The 15,602-nt window shown below is 39.6% G+C and overlaps 1 protein-coding gene across 1 annotated transcript; it reads left to right on the top strand.

Annotated features, from left to right (window-relative positions):
- The first annotated feature begins 149 nt into the window (after window positions 1-149).
- Window positions 150-14,816, top strand: LOC138717581 (glutamyl-tRNA(Gln) amidotransferase subunit A, mitochondrial-like). The gene is made up of 11 exons (XM_069851102.1): window positions 150-205; window positions 1,020-1,179; window positions 2,324-2,422; window positions 3,828-3,924; window positions 5,959-6,135; window positions 8,406-8,581; window positions 8,707-8,819; window positions 10,315-10,507; window positions 10,903-11,020; window positions 13,442-13,647; window positions 14,121-14,816. Exons 1-11 carry the CDS (start codon window positions 182-184, stop codon window positions 14,330-14,332), a joined length of 1,575 nt encoding a protein of 524 aa, XP_069707203.1. The 5' UTR covers window positions 150-181; the 3' UTR covers window positions 14,333-14,816.
- The last annotated feature ends 786 nt before the right edge of the window (window positions 14,817-15,602 follow it).

Here is a 15,602-nt window from a genome sequence, read left to right as displayed (position 1 = left end):
GGCGGGGCGGGGCGGGACGGGGGCAGCGCCCGCGGCCAACGGGCGGCCTCCTTCTTGGCAGCGCCCCGCCAATGGGGCGGCTCGGTGCTGCGGGGGAAGATGGCGGCGCCCTGGGGGGGCGCGTGAGAGGGGGCGCGCGCGAGAGCGCCGGGGCGCGCGCGCGCGCGGTGCGGGGGGAACGATGCTGCGCGCCTCCCTGCGCGAGGTGAGCCGCGCGCGCCGCCTCGCGAGCCCGGGGTGGGACGGGGGGCGGGGGCGGAGGAAGCGGGGGGGAGAAAGAGGAGAGGAGCAGGGGAGGCGGGGGGAGAAAAGAAGGGGGGCGGAGAAGTGGTTCCCCCCCCCCCACCACCGCCGCATCCACCCCTCCCTCGCCGTGTCCCCAAATCACGGAGTCACAGAATGGTTTGGGTCGGAAGGGACCTCAAAGCCCATCCAATTCCAGCCCCCCAACCCCGGCACGGACACCTCCCGCTGACCAGGCTGCCCAAAGCATTTCCTAAGCGTGTGAAAGACAACTAAATAGCAACGAATTCATGGAATCGTAGTATGGGTTGGGTCGGAAGGGACCTTTGTAGGTCATTGAATCATAGAATGGTTTAGGCTGGAAGAGACCTCAAAGCCCATCCAGTTCCAACCCTCCAGCCATGAGCAGGGACACCTCCCGCTGACCAGGCTGTGCCCAAGGCCCAATCCAACCTGGCCCTGAACACCTCCAGGGATGGGGCAGCCACAGCTTCCCTGGGCAACCTGGGCCTCACTACCCTCACAGTAAAGAATTTCTTCCTCATGTCTAATCTAAGTCTTCCGTTTTCCGATTTAAAGCCGTTTCCCCTCGTCCTGTTGCAACATGCGCTGCATAGGGTGTCCCCTCACAGTGTCCCCCAGGGCAGTGGGAAGCAGCCATGGTGACCTCTTACCACGGGCTTCTTCCTGAAGCGGCAGGGATGGCGCTTTGAGCCCTGCGCACCCCAAAGCAGGTGCTGTCAGCAGGGTGCCTTGACAAAGGGGTGTGCTTGCAGGTGTCGGCGGCGTTGAAGGAAGGACAGGTAACCCCGACCCAGCTCTGCCAGAGGTGTCTTGCTCTCATCAGAAGCACCAAGTTCCTTAACGCGTACATTACGGTAGCGGAAGAAACTGCTTTGAAGCAAGCTGAAGAATCGGAGAAAAGATACAGAAGAGGTATGTTCACTCCCGCTTGGCATTAGTCGTTAGAGAACCCTTGGGGAGGAACTCATTGCGTTAGAGGAAGCAAGTTTTCTTCTTAAACCAGCTGTCTGCGCTGCTGGCTGGGCTGTTCCAGAATGAGAGTTGTGGTTGTGGCTTCAGTGGGCTCACGCTCCCGAGAGTGTGCTTGGCACCCAGGAGCATATTTGGTCAAACAGACAGAGGCAAAATCTAGACCAAACCAGGCAAGGATTGTAGATCAATTGTGCTCCGCACTTCTTGGATCATGGTGCTGCCTATCCTCTTCTTTCCCTCAGCAGTTTATTTTGATTGGGTAGACAGCAGTTACTGTGCTCAGGAAGATGCGCTGGTCATTTGCTTGCTTATTGGCTGACGTGGACAAACATCTAGCTCAGTTTACCAGGTTTTAAATTAAGAAAGCAAATGAAAATAAAGCAGCTTTGTTAGCTGGAGTTGCGAGTTGATGAGCAGCATTAAATCCTGTCATCTGCAGCATTTAGCGGTTTACCCTCTTCATTTTCCCTTATGTTTCCTAGAAGACAGAAAAGGGAATTTTTTTATTTTTTTCATTTCTGGGTAATGCTTGCTGTCCTCTGACAGCTTGAGAATTGCCATCTGAAATGTTTTGTTTCCTGACATAGGCATTTAATATTTTTTTTTTTACTGGATGGTGGATGAATCAATCACTTAGAGAAGAGTTTCTTCGCTTCAGTAATTTTTTTAGATCATACCTACTGCGTATCAGGCAGACAATTTATGGCTCCCAGCCTAGGGATGGAGTAGATTTAGGCACCTGTGGCTGAAATACGCATTACGTTGTCACATTTGAAGAGATGAGCACTCCTTTGTCATGCCTAACTTATATAAAAGCAACTGTCTGTGTTGTGCACTTAGACACATTTGCAGAGCTCTCCTCTGCAGGGTGAAGTCTGGGATGAGCAGAATGCTCAGCACTGGAGATAGAATGGAAGGTAGTTCTCAAAAATGTAACTTAAAACCATCAAATGCTAAGTGGATAGTGTTCGTGCTTCCAATAAACACCTGAAGGGACATGTAAAATAAATTATGATTAATGAGAAGCCTATACATATACACTTTGCTTTAATTGCTGTTGTCTTTGCAATAATTCCTAATGCAGGTCAGCCGCTGGGTGTTTTAGATGGAATTCCTATTTCAGTAAAAGACAACTTTAATACAGCGGGCATTGAGACAACATGCGCATCAAACATGCTAAAAGGTACAGTAGAGCTTTTAAAGTAAAATCAGATCTCATTTCAGAGCTCTTTCTTTTCTTTGTGGAGTTTATAGAGTGGAGTTTCTGAGAAACCTAAATATTTTCAAAAAGCAAGGGAGCTAATTTAAGAAAACCTGTTTATCTAATTTCTTCTGCCAAGCTCATCTGGTATTACAGATGCAACTTTTTCTTGTGTAAGCACATTATCTCCTTTATTCATATAGTTACAGGCTTTTAATGACACAATGTTTATTATAGCATATACACTTAAAATAGATTTGTTCTATATTTCACTTTTTGCTTCACATTACTTCTAGGTCTGCACAAGAGCAGTCAGTACTGTTTGCTGCTGTTCTATCAAAATCCAAAGTCTTTTTTTTTTTTTTGGTTTCTTCTGTTGAGACCTATTGACTTGAGTAGCTTTTTCATATGGCTATAGGAAGAATAGGCATTAACAATTCTTTTCTCTATATTCCTGATGTACAGATGCGTTCTGTAAGGCTTTTTCAATTTTTTGAAAGTTCCTAAGCTCATTGTTTCTGTTAATATGCCATGGACATTTTCAAGGCGTTGGAATTTTCCAATAGTAAAAGCAAATGTAGAAAACATTTCCTATATCTGTTTTACTCTCTTTAAAGTAAAACTAAAGAATTTTGTAGAAAATAGCTCAAGTAAATTAGCAGAACCCTAATCTGATTTAATAGGGGGGTTTAATAGCAGAAGAAGCGAAATACAACTTTGCCATTTTATATAACCTGAGATGCTTTTCCTTTAAGGACATTCTTAGACCCATTGTGATTGATTGCAGTGTTATGGCTGAGGGTATTTGGAGTGATGTTGATTTTGTTCCTTTTGACAGTGGGGAAACCTCTGTCAGTATTCACAAGAGGAGTTGGTTGCTACCTAAGGATCTTATTTAAGTGTTATAGTTCTCATCCTAGTTTATGTAACGTCTAAGTGGTCAAGGGTGCACACGTTTGATCACAGGATAGCAAGTTTGTATTTCAGCTTGTGCTTAACCATGTGCTCCTTTATCTCATGGTAATGGGAGATAATTCAAGATAGTTTAGCACTTTCCTCTAAAGAGCCGTTTCTCGTTTCTTCTGGTTTTAGACAGTTCCATCAAATTGGCTGAATGCAGTACTTAGCTACTCTTGTGGTAACTTGTTTATATGAAGCCTTAGCTTCACACTCTAGGAATTTATAATGCAGAATCACTGAGCTATAAATTGGTTTACTTTTGCTAAATTTTGGAAATTACTCATGTTATTTTGAGGCAAAATTTTGGCGCTGTGAACTGTCAATTCTTGTGCACAAATAATGACGGGTTTGAAGTGTTCAGTATAGCTACTTCTAAAAAGCAGCTGTATCTCACCAATCACTCTTCAATTGTTCTGATTGTTTTCAGGTTATATTTCTCCTTACAATGCTACAGTAGTTCAGAAATTACTGGATCAGGGAGCTGTGCTTTTAGGAAAAACAAACCTAGATGAATTTGCAATGGGGTGAGTGATGTTTATTATTTTTAATGTGTGATTGCACATTAAATAGGATGCACACTGTTCTGATCTACCTGTTATCCTTAACTCCTCTTTCTGTGAGGTTAGAAAATAATGAATACTAACCCATGAAAAGTATGTAGACTAGCATGAATTTCTCTCTGAGCATTTATACTGTGGTATCAATGGTATAAATGCTGAGTTTTCTGAACACAGGGTTTGACTGTGTCTGGTTTTGAGTGGGAGGAAGTGGGTACAACCTTTGCAGAAGGCCAAGGACAAGCAGTCTTCTTCCAGATCCAGAAGTGTGTTAGCAATTAAGCTGCCTTTTTCTCTCTCCTTACTAGTGTTTATTGCCTTTAGCTAATTATTATGCCCCTGATGGCAGTCATTGCCTCTGCCTGTCGGCCACTGGAGTAATTTGTATGAGTAGTACCTGATTTACTGCAAACAGGATAATCTAGAGGAATGGTTTAAATTGCCTAAGCTAATGTCAGTGACTTTTTGTCAGGAGTATGTTGGAAAATGCTCTCACAAATTGATTCTCCAGCAAATCAGTGAGGGCAGCCAAGCTATAGCAGGGAACAGCATTAGGCCATTAGGGATGGGTGTCTCTGTGGCTCTAACTACTGGATCTGGAAAGTTAATTACCAATGGCTTTAGTTGGCTTCACTCTGCCCTTTGCTGCTTCTTTATTTTCTTTCATTTTACAGACCAAGTATCCATATGTTCTTTTTGCTGTCAGCCCTCTAGACTGTGCACATATTCTTGTCATTTTGCAGTTATTCTGCCAAAAAAAGGACTTGGTACTGGTCAGTGTAGTTCAGGTGGAGATAACATTGCGTAGTTTTTTGCATTCAATATGCAACCTGATCAGTTGTTGACTGTCTCTAGTCAATTAAATAGTACATACATGAAGATGTACAATATTAAAAACACTGTTGTACTTAAAGAGTTAGAATTGCTTTCAAAGTGCCTAACCACATACATATTTAAAATGTGATTTGTTTTTGTTTTACCTAAACTAAAACAGAGATTTGATCGAATTATTTTTACTGTGTTGTTTTGAACAAAGTAATTTCTGTGTCAAAAAGAGACTCTTGAGAGGAAGAACAGAGAAAAATCATGGAAAAAACTGATTATGCAGTATTACAACTGGTCTAAGCTCATTAAAGTACAGGATACTCCTGAAAAAGCTTATCCCACCACTGGCTTCTCATCTCTGGTCTGTGTGTTTGCGTCATCTCTTACGCTAGCAGGAACGTGGTCGCATCATGAGTTTGATCAGGGAGCTGATCCAGCTCAAAAGTAATGATGTCTCAGTAAGGTTAGTTTTCAGCTGCTGTGTCAACTGCCCGCTGTGTCTGATGATTTGGCTGATAACATTTGCACCCTCGAGTCAGAGGAAACCTGGGGTAGAGGTTGAGAGGAAGGAGGAAAGTACCTCACGCCCCCAAGCCTGGTGGCAACTCACACTTAGGGGACCACAAGCTGACTGAAACTAGTTTCTGAGAAGCCAGTTGAGCACTCTAAACCAGCAAACTGGCCTCAGGAGAAGGCTAGAGAGTGAGTAATAGTTATTTACGGAGAAGTGCGTGTTACTGCTATTGCAGGGTTCTCCCCTTCCCCACCACTCTAGTAGCATGGGTTTCCACAGGACTGTGGTTATCTTCTTTTGCCTTTTCGAAATGCAGGGTTAGAAAACCAGATGATCCTCATTATAAAGAAGACTTGGAGCTTTACTGTTTCATAGCTTAAATCAGTTTTATGGTTTTGTGATTACATTCTTTTCAGAGGCATTAGCAGAAATTAGGAAGAGGCATGAGTACAGGTTCTGTGTCAGAAAGGGATAAACATCTTAAACTTTACAGTTCTGGTTGACATTGTTGAAGTTGACTGCACAAGGATTTACATACACTGGTCTTTTTGTGTTGAAATTGAATTTGCTAGGGTGTAGGGTAAGGAATTGGATAAAGAAGGAAATACCAACGAATGCAGTGTGTCATTTCTGTCCGTATTTGTCCTGTCTGACTGTTGTAGATCTGGGAGTACGGACGGGGTATTTGGACCAGTCAGAAATCCTTGGAGTTATTCAAAACAGTACAAGGAAAAATCTGCCTCAAAATCCCATTCTGAGGATGAAGAGTCTAACTGGGTGATAACGGGCGGGAGCTCAGGAGGCAGCGCGGCTGCTGTGTCATCTTTCACATGTTTTGCGTAAGAGCCTTTTAAAAATTGTTTTTTATTAAATGTCTCAAAATGTATTGCAAGGTTTTAACTTTATAATTTTCTCATAATCTAGTTTGAAGTAGGAGGGTTATTTGTACTGACATGCAGGAATTTATTTCAGCATCCCTGGTTTATTTGTGGCATAACATGAAGCCAGAGTGAATCCATGTGAGCAAATCTAGGCTTATTCATTTTGAGTGTTACTCAGCGCACTGATATGACCGCTTTGTGCTGCGTGAAACAAATGATAATGGCAGTGAAGGTATTACATTTTTATTATTATTCCCACATACTTTAAATGAATGAGGGGTTTGCGACACATTCTCTTCTTCGGTAAATGTGTTCCACAAAGGCACGCTAAGAATGTAATTCAGCAGAGGAGGAGATTCCTTGGTTTCTAACAGTGTAGTCATCTTTCCTCCCCTCCGTGTTTTTATAGGAGTGTTTTGTAATAATACATGAGATTTGGGATCTAAAGGCTTTCAGATCCCTAAGTTAACAAAAGGATACACAGGTACTTACCACAGAGATCTTACAGTCTTGTCTGGTTTAGAAAGTTCGAAGACAATTTTAGGTTTTTTTGGATTTTGGTTTGGTTTTTTTAAAGGAATTTAAACAAGCTGGATTTTTTTTTTTAACAATTATTATCTGCATGGAATAGCAACACACTATTTAACAAATCAGTTTTCTGTATACTATCTTCCCAGTAAAACTGTTAAAAGAAATCTGATCCGTAAAACTTTACACCTTTCATTTTATGCAGGTTTTAGAGCTACATAATGCAGCACATATCATAGAGCACAACTGAAACTATCTTCTTAACTGGAAAGCATTTAAAATGCTCTTTAATTACTGTTTCCCTGTTTACCCATAGACTGTTATAAGCATCTATTTTATTGTTAAAATATTTTTTGCTAGAATTGATACCGTAACATTTTTTAAAAAACTGTCTTTATATACAAAACTCAATTTATCTTATGATTTTTTTAAATCATATCTCTCTTCTTCTCATTGCTTTTTGCTAGGATGTAGTACACTCAACATTTTAATATTCTTGAAACCGAGCTCAGTGCAGCCATTCCCAAGGACTGCTGGTCCTTTTCCCGAGCCAGAATCGCCTGATCCTTACATAGTCTGGCACCTTCTTTTATGTTGCTGGGTGTGCTGATCTCCCATTTTGCACTGCTCAGCACTTTGTCAGATCAGGGAGATATTTTGCCTATTTTGCCTATTTTAACCTATTGTATATGTCCACTGTATTAGTTTCTTTCAACCATCAGGAATGCTGCTTTGTCTTTTCTGTGTGAGATTTTTCTGCACAGAAATGGCAAAAAAATTGAGGATGTTGTCAACACAAAAGCTTTGAAAAAATTCCACTTCAGCAAAGTTAATTGAATTGATTCAGCAATCTCAGTAACAAATGCCTATGGGAAAAGTCATGTTCCTGCTTCAATAAAACTGTATGTTCTTGTAAACTTTAATTTATTTTTGGCAAGGATTTGGATGAAAAGGGTTTTTTTTTTAAATGATGCTTGAGTTAAAATTATGAAAACCAAGAGAAGACCAGGTTTCATTTCAATATGAATTTCCAATTCGATTCCAGTTTTTGAAACAAAAATTTCAGTATAGAAAGAACAAGGTTTTACCTGTGAAAGAACAAAAAAAATTATACAACTTAAAAAAACCCCAAAACATATTCTAAAAGTGTACCTGAGCTACTCTAAACTGGGTGTTCTGATGCTGTGCTTTGGTAGGTTTGGAAAGAGAAAAACATCCTAGACTTTGAAAAGCGTGCCCTGTTATTAGGAGTAAAAAGTGTACTGTGTTGCTATTTATTCATATACTGGAAAATGCTGCTTCGTAGTGCATTGACAACTGTATGAAGAAGATATCGGTGTCTGAAGATTGTACTCTAAATCATATGAGACCTATCTTTTGAAGTCCACAGAATTGGAACAGACAAACTGAGAATACACAAGTAGATATTCAAGCCATATTCAGATGGCCTAAATTCTGCCTGTCTGCCTCTGCTTTGTGGAGGGAACTGGGCTCTCCTGATGACAAGGCTATAAGAAAAACAGGAGAACAGATGAAAAATTTTAGGCATAGGGAGCAGGCTGAAATTTAGGCTGTGTGATTATGACTTCTAATCTGTGAGAATTCACGTTTTTAAATCCATTCATCTTAAAGCCATACATTTTTATTATTTGGAAATGTTCTGAACTATTTTACTAATGATAATCCTTTTGAAACCATAGAGCCTTAGGGTCAGACACAGGAGGATCTACCAGAAACCCTGCTGCTCACTGTGGCGTAGTAGGTTTAAAGCCAACATATGGGCTGATCTCTCGACATGGTCTCATTCCTCTAGTGAACTCCATGGATGTACCAGGAATCCTAACCAGATGCGTGGATGATGCAGCAGTTGTGCTAGGTATTGTTACTTTTTATGTCTTTGTCTACAATACATCTTTGTCTACAATATTGTCTCAAAACAAATTGAATTCTTGCTACCCCTTGTACATTTTCCTGTTCTTTGTATGTCATGTCATATTTCAGGTTCACTTGCTGGACATGATCCTAAAGACTCTACCACTATTCAGGATACCTTTAAGTCATTTGAACTGCCAGATTTGACTGATGTCAGCAAGCTGTCAATAGGAATTCCAAAGGTAACATTTAAATGTGGTCAATAATTGTGAGCAGAAACAACAAATAGGACACCTAACAAAAAACTTATTTCTTGCCCACCACCTCCCATTCTCTCTCAGTTTAAAACAGTGAAGACAGTATGACCAGCTCCTGGAAAAGAGTAGTATGTGCTCTGTTGCCTGTGCAGGCAGTTCGTGGTGAGCACATGTTAATGCTTCATCTGAAACATTTTGTCATCGTTGTGGGAAGCAGTGTTGGGAAGTTTGAAAAGAAATGGGGAACTTCAGTTCTTGATTCTCCCTGTTGCTTTTTTGTCAGTCACCTGTCTTAACTACAAACAAGTTGCTCTAAGTGCCTTCTTGTGCAATGAGGTTAGTGCTGGTTGTGCAGTGCTTTGAGATACTTGTCTAAATGGCACTGTGGTAAAACAAAGCAGAATTTTTAAAGGCAACTGAGAGGCACGAGGAGCTGTGATTTGCAGTGCCCTAATAGGGATTGAAAGACACTGTGATGTGGCTTCTGATGCATACAATTCAATTGTGTTTGTAACTATAAGGACATAAGCAGACCATTTGGAACTTCAGCATATTTTTAATTGCCTGTTATAATTTAGCAAAGACTGCCTTCAAAGAGACAGCATGAATAACATTTATTGATTTGTGTCTCAGTATGACTGTGTGCTAGAAAAGGTGTACTGAATGATTTAATTTGGTAAACAGAGATGTCCACTGGTGAATGCAAAACTATATTACTAGAAAATTAATTTGCTGTATGCTGTTTAGATTTGGATAGATCTAGTGGTGTTGGTTGATTATTCAGTTGGACAGTTGTTTTCCACTGCTACAGATCATCCTAAACAGATAAATGCATATATTAAACATTGGGGTAACAACAACTCAGAAATCACACAGTACTATGGCCCTAATATTGTGGTTTAGAACTAAAGCAAGTATCTTCAAAAATAGAGAACTTTAATAGAATATATTTAACTTAGCTCTTTAACAGGAACCGAGTTCTTCTAAGTCTTCTCACAGCCCCATGATTGTGGTTCTTCTTTGGTGGGATGTTTTGTTTGTTTCATGCCAGTTCCCACTGATGTGCTGTGGCCATAATTTCCTTTTATCTTTCCCACTCACAGGAGCCCTAGTATTAGAGTTTTGAGTTTCTATCCAGAAACTGCAGAGCAGTGCAGTATAGTCTCCCATGAATAGGCAAATAAGTGGATAACTGGGTAATTTCTCCTTCAGAAGAAACCGGTGAAATTCCATGTCTGTGGTATGTGGGTTGGTCCTACTGGGATGAACATAATGTTCATAAGAAGACTGAATGCTGTTAATTTAATATTGCTTGATTGTATAATATTTAGTAGATGCCAGATGCTTTAATAAGTACTTTAAGTCATATCGTGGTGAAGTAATAGCTTCAGTGTATTTTTAGCAAAGAGTATTTGCATTTTGGTTGCCATTAGAAGTAAACCAGTATGTAAAATCACTCCCCTTCTTGTTTTTCCAAAAGGAATATCATGCACCCGGGCTTTCTAGTGAAATTCTGGCTCTCTGGTCAAAGGCTGCTGATCTCTTTAAGAATGCAGGTGCTAAAGTAATTGAAGTGAGTCTACCGCACACTCGTTACTCGATTGTCTGCTACCATGTGCTGTGCACAGCAGAAGTGGCATCAAATATGGCCAGATTTGATGGACTGGAATATGGTAAGGCCTTTGAAAAAACTTTTCTTCTCAAACAATTGAAACATAGCTGGATGCCATTAAAACTTTGTAGTCTTGATAGATAGTGCTTTTCATGGTTGAAAGTCCCGTGTTATTTCTCCAAGATGGAATAGAGTAAAACTCCTGTCCAAATAAAAATAAGTAAGTTAATGCATATTTTAATATGTTTCACTTCTGGACACGGAAGTGTCTGGACTTAAATCTATTTAATATTTCTGTAATAAAACAAGAATATACTTTGTTATTATTCCTGAACAGTAGCATGTCAGACTGCAGAAAACAGTGGCTATTGTATTACTATGTATAACATTACCATATGTTGTTAAGTCTTAAGGATTACAAAAACTATTAATTTCCAAATTGGTTTTTCTTTTCAGGACACCGCTCTGACATGAACGAGTCCACAGAAAGTATGTACGCTGCAACACGTCGAGAAGGGTTTAATGATGTTGTAAGAGGAAGAATTCTATCGGGAAACTATTTCTTGTTGAAACAGTAAGTGGAACATCTTGAAACTCAAATTTGCTAATTATTTCAGCAAATGTTGATTAATTCCTCATCATGACATGAAAAAAGTTCATCGTCACACTAATGGATACTTTTATTGTTGTTATTGCTTTAGCTATATAATACCTAGTAAACTGTTAATAATTAATGAAAATGTTTTCCCTTAGCCTTCCAGTAAGCCTCCTGAATTAAGTAAGTAAAACAACTCAGTGATTTTTATTTTTTTCCCCCTACCAGACTATTATTGACACCCATTAGTTAAGATAAGAAATGATCTATCCTGTGGTATGACATTGAAATCATACTGAAGCCATTACTGTCATAGTGTAAAAAGTTCTGTGGCTGTTAATCTCATTAAAACTGCATGGGAAAACTGCTGGTACATTCTAGTGAGGTCTTCTAGAGAAAGCCTGAAGATATGGTAATTAAATTAACTATAGCTCTTTGCCTCATTGTATGGGAAAGGAAGGCACTGGCAAAGGTACTGAACTGATGTCTTTCCAGGAGACAGGGTTTTGTACAGCTCATGTGGAGAAGCTGGTGCCTGGATAAACTTGACTTCTTTTGTTGTTTTTCAATCATTATCTAACAGTACTTGTAATTTATCTTGGTAAAAGTGCTGGTTTTCTCTGTCTTAATTTGTTCAGATACTAACAAAAGTATTAGTCATGTAATCAGTCTCAAAGCAAGTACACTACAGAAAGAGCTCTGTCAGCAAGAGTATTCATCAGACGTGACTCCTAGTGGCTCTCAGAAGCGGGACTGTTGTCAGTCAGTATGTAACAACTCGCTTTTATGGAATGCTGATATTCCTGCCAAGTGTGCTCCTTCTGGTTACAAGAGCCCAGTCTCAGGTCCTGCAACTGGCCCCAACAATCCCATGCAACACTGCAGGCTTGGGGAAGAGTGGCTGGAAAGCTGCCCAGCGGAAAAGGATCTGGGGTGCTGGTCGACAGCTGACTGAACATGAGCCAGCTCTGTTCCCAGGTGGCCAAGAAGGCCAATAGCATTCTGGCTTGTATCAGAGCTGATGTGGCTAGCAGGAAGTGATCATGCCCCTGTACTCAGTGCTGGTGAGGCAATATGCTCAAATACTGTGTTCAGTTTTGGGCCTCTCACTACAAGAAAGACAATGAGGTGCTGAAGCATGTCTAGAGAAGGACAACGGAGCTGGTGAGGGGGCTGGAGCACAGGTCTCCTGAGGAGTGGCTAAGGTAACAGGGATTGTTTAGCCTGGAGAAGAGGATGCTGAGGGGAGACCTTACCACTGTCTACAACTACCAGAAAGGAGATTGTAGCAAGGTGGGTGTTGGGTCTCTTCTCCCAAGTAACAAGCGATGGGATGAGAGGAAATGGTCTCAAGTTGTGCCAGGGGAGGTTTAAGAAAAGTTTATTCACCAAGAGGGTTGTTAAGAATTGGAACAGGCTGCCCGAGGAAGTGGTTGAGTCACCATCCTTGCACGTATTTAAAACGTGAGTAGATGTGGTGCTTAGGGGCTTTCTGAAGTTAACAGCTAGAATGATTTCAGGAATGATTGTAGGAAAAGGGCTAATTCTCATGGTACAATTTCTTGTCTATTATACTGTCTATTATTGATTATAATAATTTTCACTGAAGTTTTTCAGAAACTTAATCTTTAGATTACTCTGTCAAAGTGGCTCTTGGGTAGTTTCAGTTGTTGTTTTATGTGCAAACACTCTGGCATGTAGCAGTGGTTTATATCCCACTTGCCTGCCTTTTTTTAATAGCTGTGGTTTTAGATGGCAATTACTTTTGAAACTGAACTCTGAATGTAAGTATTCCACATTTAGCAGTTCTGCATATGAAGTTGAAAGGAGCTGTGGAGATAAAGCTGATGCAATTGTGTCTTCTTCAGGGTTGTGTAAAGGCAGTTTAGAAATCCATAGATGGCATACTTAGATGAGAAAAAAGGGTTAGGGAGAGATAAAATGTACTACAAACACATACATAGTTTTAAGTCCATTTAGAGTCCACCATAGATGATGGGATTTTTTTGCATGCTTTATGTATCTTTCTGGATTGAATCCTAAATGATTAATGTCCATTTTCCAGGCCTGCTTAGTCCTTATTGTTTCTAGGCTTTGCTGTGCTGTACTGCAGTGAAATTTAATGCATAGTTTAGTTTCATAATGAAAATGTTGTTTTAATTTTTAGTTAATTACTGTAAACTAGGGTTCTGTTTTCCCTCCGTGTTTCTTCAGCAGTATGCCCTCATCTCTTCCTTCTCTGACAGCTTCATTGGTATAAGCATAAACCCCATTTTTGATGACTAAGCTTCTGGTATATCAAAAACTCAAATACCAGTGCTTGTCTTTTAACCAAAAGGAATACTGTGCTTGTCTTTTGTATGGTAACTAAGAAATCCTTACGTCTATATTTCTTTCTAGGAACTATGAGAATTACTTTATCAAGGCACAGAAAGTCAGACGTCTCATTGCCAGTGACTTTGTGAAAGTTTTCAGGAGCGGTGTTGATATTTTACTCACTCCTACCACTCTGAGTGATGCAGTACCATATATGGAATTCATCAAAGAAGACAACAGAACTCGCAGCACACAAGATGACATCCTAACACAAGCTGCAAACATGGCTGGTGTGTAGGGACAGGAATTCAGTTATATTTTCCCCTGCCATTCACTTCAGCTATTTACTTCTTCTGTAGAATCAAGATATTTCACCCCTGTGTTGTACGTCTTACAGTCATAACCAAGTATAAGATAATTTTTTTATTAAATGCTTTAAAATTCAAGACGAGTTTAATGTGGAACACCTTGAATCTGAGTGCAGGCTGCAGATAAGATGAATCCATTCAAGTTCCAGAGACCGAAAGATCTTTCTAAGGAGAGTTGATTATGTTTTCAGAGGATGCTGTCTTTAAAAAATCATTCTAATTAATTTCTTGTGATCACTTAGCAGTATCCTTAGTTCATTGACTTGAATTATTTTATCTAGTCTTTTTCCTCTACATATTTTTTTTTCTGATTCTCTTAGAATTGTTACAGAAATGACTCCAACTGGATTTGTTTTAATAGTACATCTTTGCACGTGTATCTTTTTTTCTTTCAGGACTGCCAGCCATAAGTGTTCCTACAGCTCTTTCAGAGAGAGGCTTGCCAGTTGGGCTTCAGTTCATTGGACGTTCATTCCAGGAGGAGCAGCTTCTCACTGTAGCCAAATGGTTTGAAAAACAAGTAAAATTTCCAATGATCCAGCTAGAAGAAGTGAAGAGGCTTGATCATGGTATTCTTCAGCATCAGAAATCTGCTTCTTTTTCATAACATGGGACTTGCTGGTCAGATAAAGCAAGAAGCTGTGGGGATGGTGTAAAAATATATTCCTGCAGTTAAATATCTTTTGCAGATATAATAATCCATTTTAACAAGAACATATTCAATAATGCAGGATGGAATCATGACAGCTTGTTACTGTGTAATTAAGGCAAAATGAATTATTAAGTAAACATGTCTGCATTATTAGGAACTATTTCTAACTGGTATTAAAAACACTCAAGTTGAAATTATGTGTCTTATGTGGAGCTGCTTTTTTTCCGTTCCCAGAGGGTGTTCAAGATATCTGGCCCACAAAAGAATCTGAACTTTGGTGTGAAAATTGCATGGTTGCTAGAGTTGGTTTCCTCATGGAACATAGACTTTTAATGACAACAACCAGACAAGCTGTAATGGAACAAAGCTATCAAAGATCTGTTCACTAACAGGTAGACACAAAAGTGAACAAAGAAATAACATATAGAGAGTTCATGTAGGAAAGAAAAAAATCAAAAAAAAATCCTACTTCTAGCAAACTCATGCAGGAGGTAAAATAACCTCTAGGTTTACTAATCGTGAAGATTACTTTGATTACATCCATTGTTAGAATGATGAATTCCAGATTTCTTCTGGGGAAAGAAGCCTGGTAGTCCTTGAGTAATTATGTTCTTCCTTCTATATAACAAGTTCTTTATAATCAACACCTAAAATGAACACTTGCTAGAAAAGAAATTACCTTCAGTGTAACTCTCCGTAAGAGTAATGCAACCTATTCCTTCATGGACAGTCAGTCAACACAATAGTAATCTGAAACAAATTTCCAAACCATAATGTTGGTAGACAAGATGACCTACTTAACAACTAAGGGCCTGTTGTAAATGCTGTATTTTCCATTTTTTTAAGTTGATAAAGTGTGAAGGATTAAGTTTGTAGATTTGTTTTTGCATCGGATACACTTTCAGTTGTAGTCTATAACATATGCAGATGGAAAAAGCGTAGGATGGGGAAAATGATAAGAGATGCAGTCTGATGTGATAACATACAGGATCTTCCTGATTAAGGCGTGTTTGAGACTGTAGTGTTACCTCTATATAAAGAAAAAGATTACCTTATTTCTAAAAACTGCAAATGAATTGGTGAATTTTTCACACCCTGAGGTAGAGCTATTCCAATACCTTTCCCACAGGATTAAAATGGTGCATGATTAAAAATTCCAGATGACTAAAATTTAAAAAGTAAAATTAATCTTCTATTTTACATGTTAAAAATCAAGGTACACCTT

The sequence above is a fragment of the Phaenicophaeus curvirostris genome, chromosome 2 (genome assembly GCF_032191515.1).
Source record: "Phaenicophaeus curvirostris isolate KB17595 chromosome 2, BPBGC_Pcur_1.0, whole genome shotgun sequence".
Lineage (NCBI taxonomy): Eukaryota > Metazoa > Chordata > Aves > Cuculiformes > Cuculidae > Phaenicophaeus > Phaenicophaeus curvirostris.
This window is presented reverse-complemented; position numbering and strand designations above follow the sequence as displayed.

Excerpts from the sequence above, each read along its gene's own strand:
- LOC138717581 (XM_069851102.1), top strand. The coding sequence starts at position 182 with ATGCTGCGCGCCTCCCTGCGCGAG. Across the intron at positions 2,423-3,827 it reads CGCATCAAACATGCTAAAAG|GTTATATTTCTCCTTACAAT; the intron begins GTACAGTAGAGC and ends GATTGTTTTCAG. Across the intron at positions 10,508-10,902 it reads ATTTGATGGACTGGAATATG|GACACCGCTCTGACATGAAC; the intron begins GTAAGGCCTTTG and ends TTTTCTTTTCAG.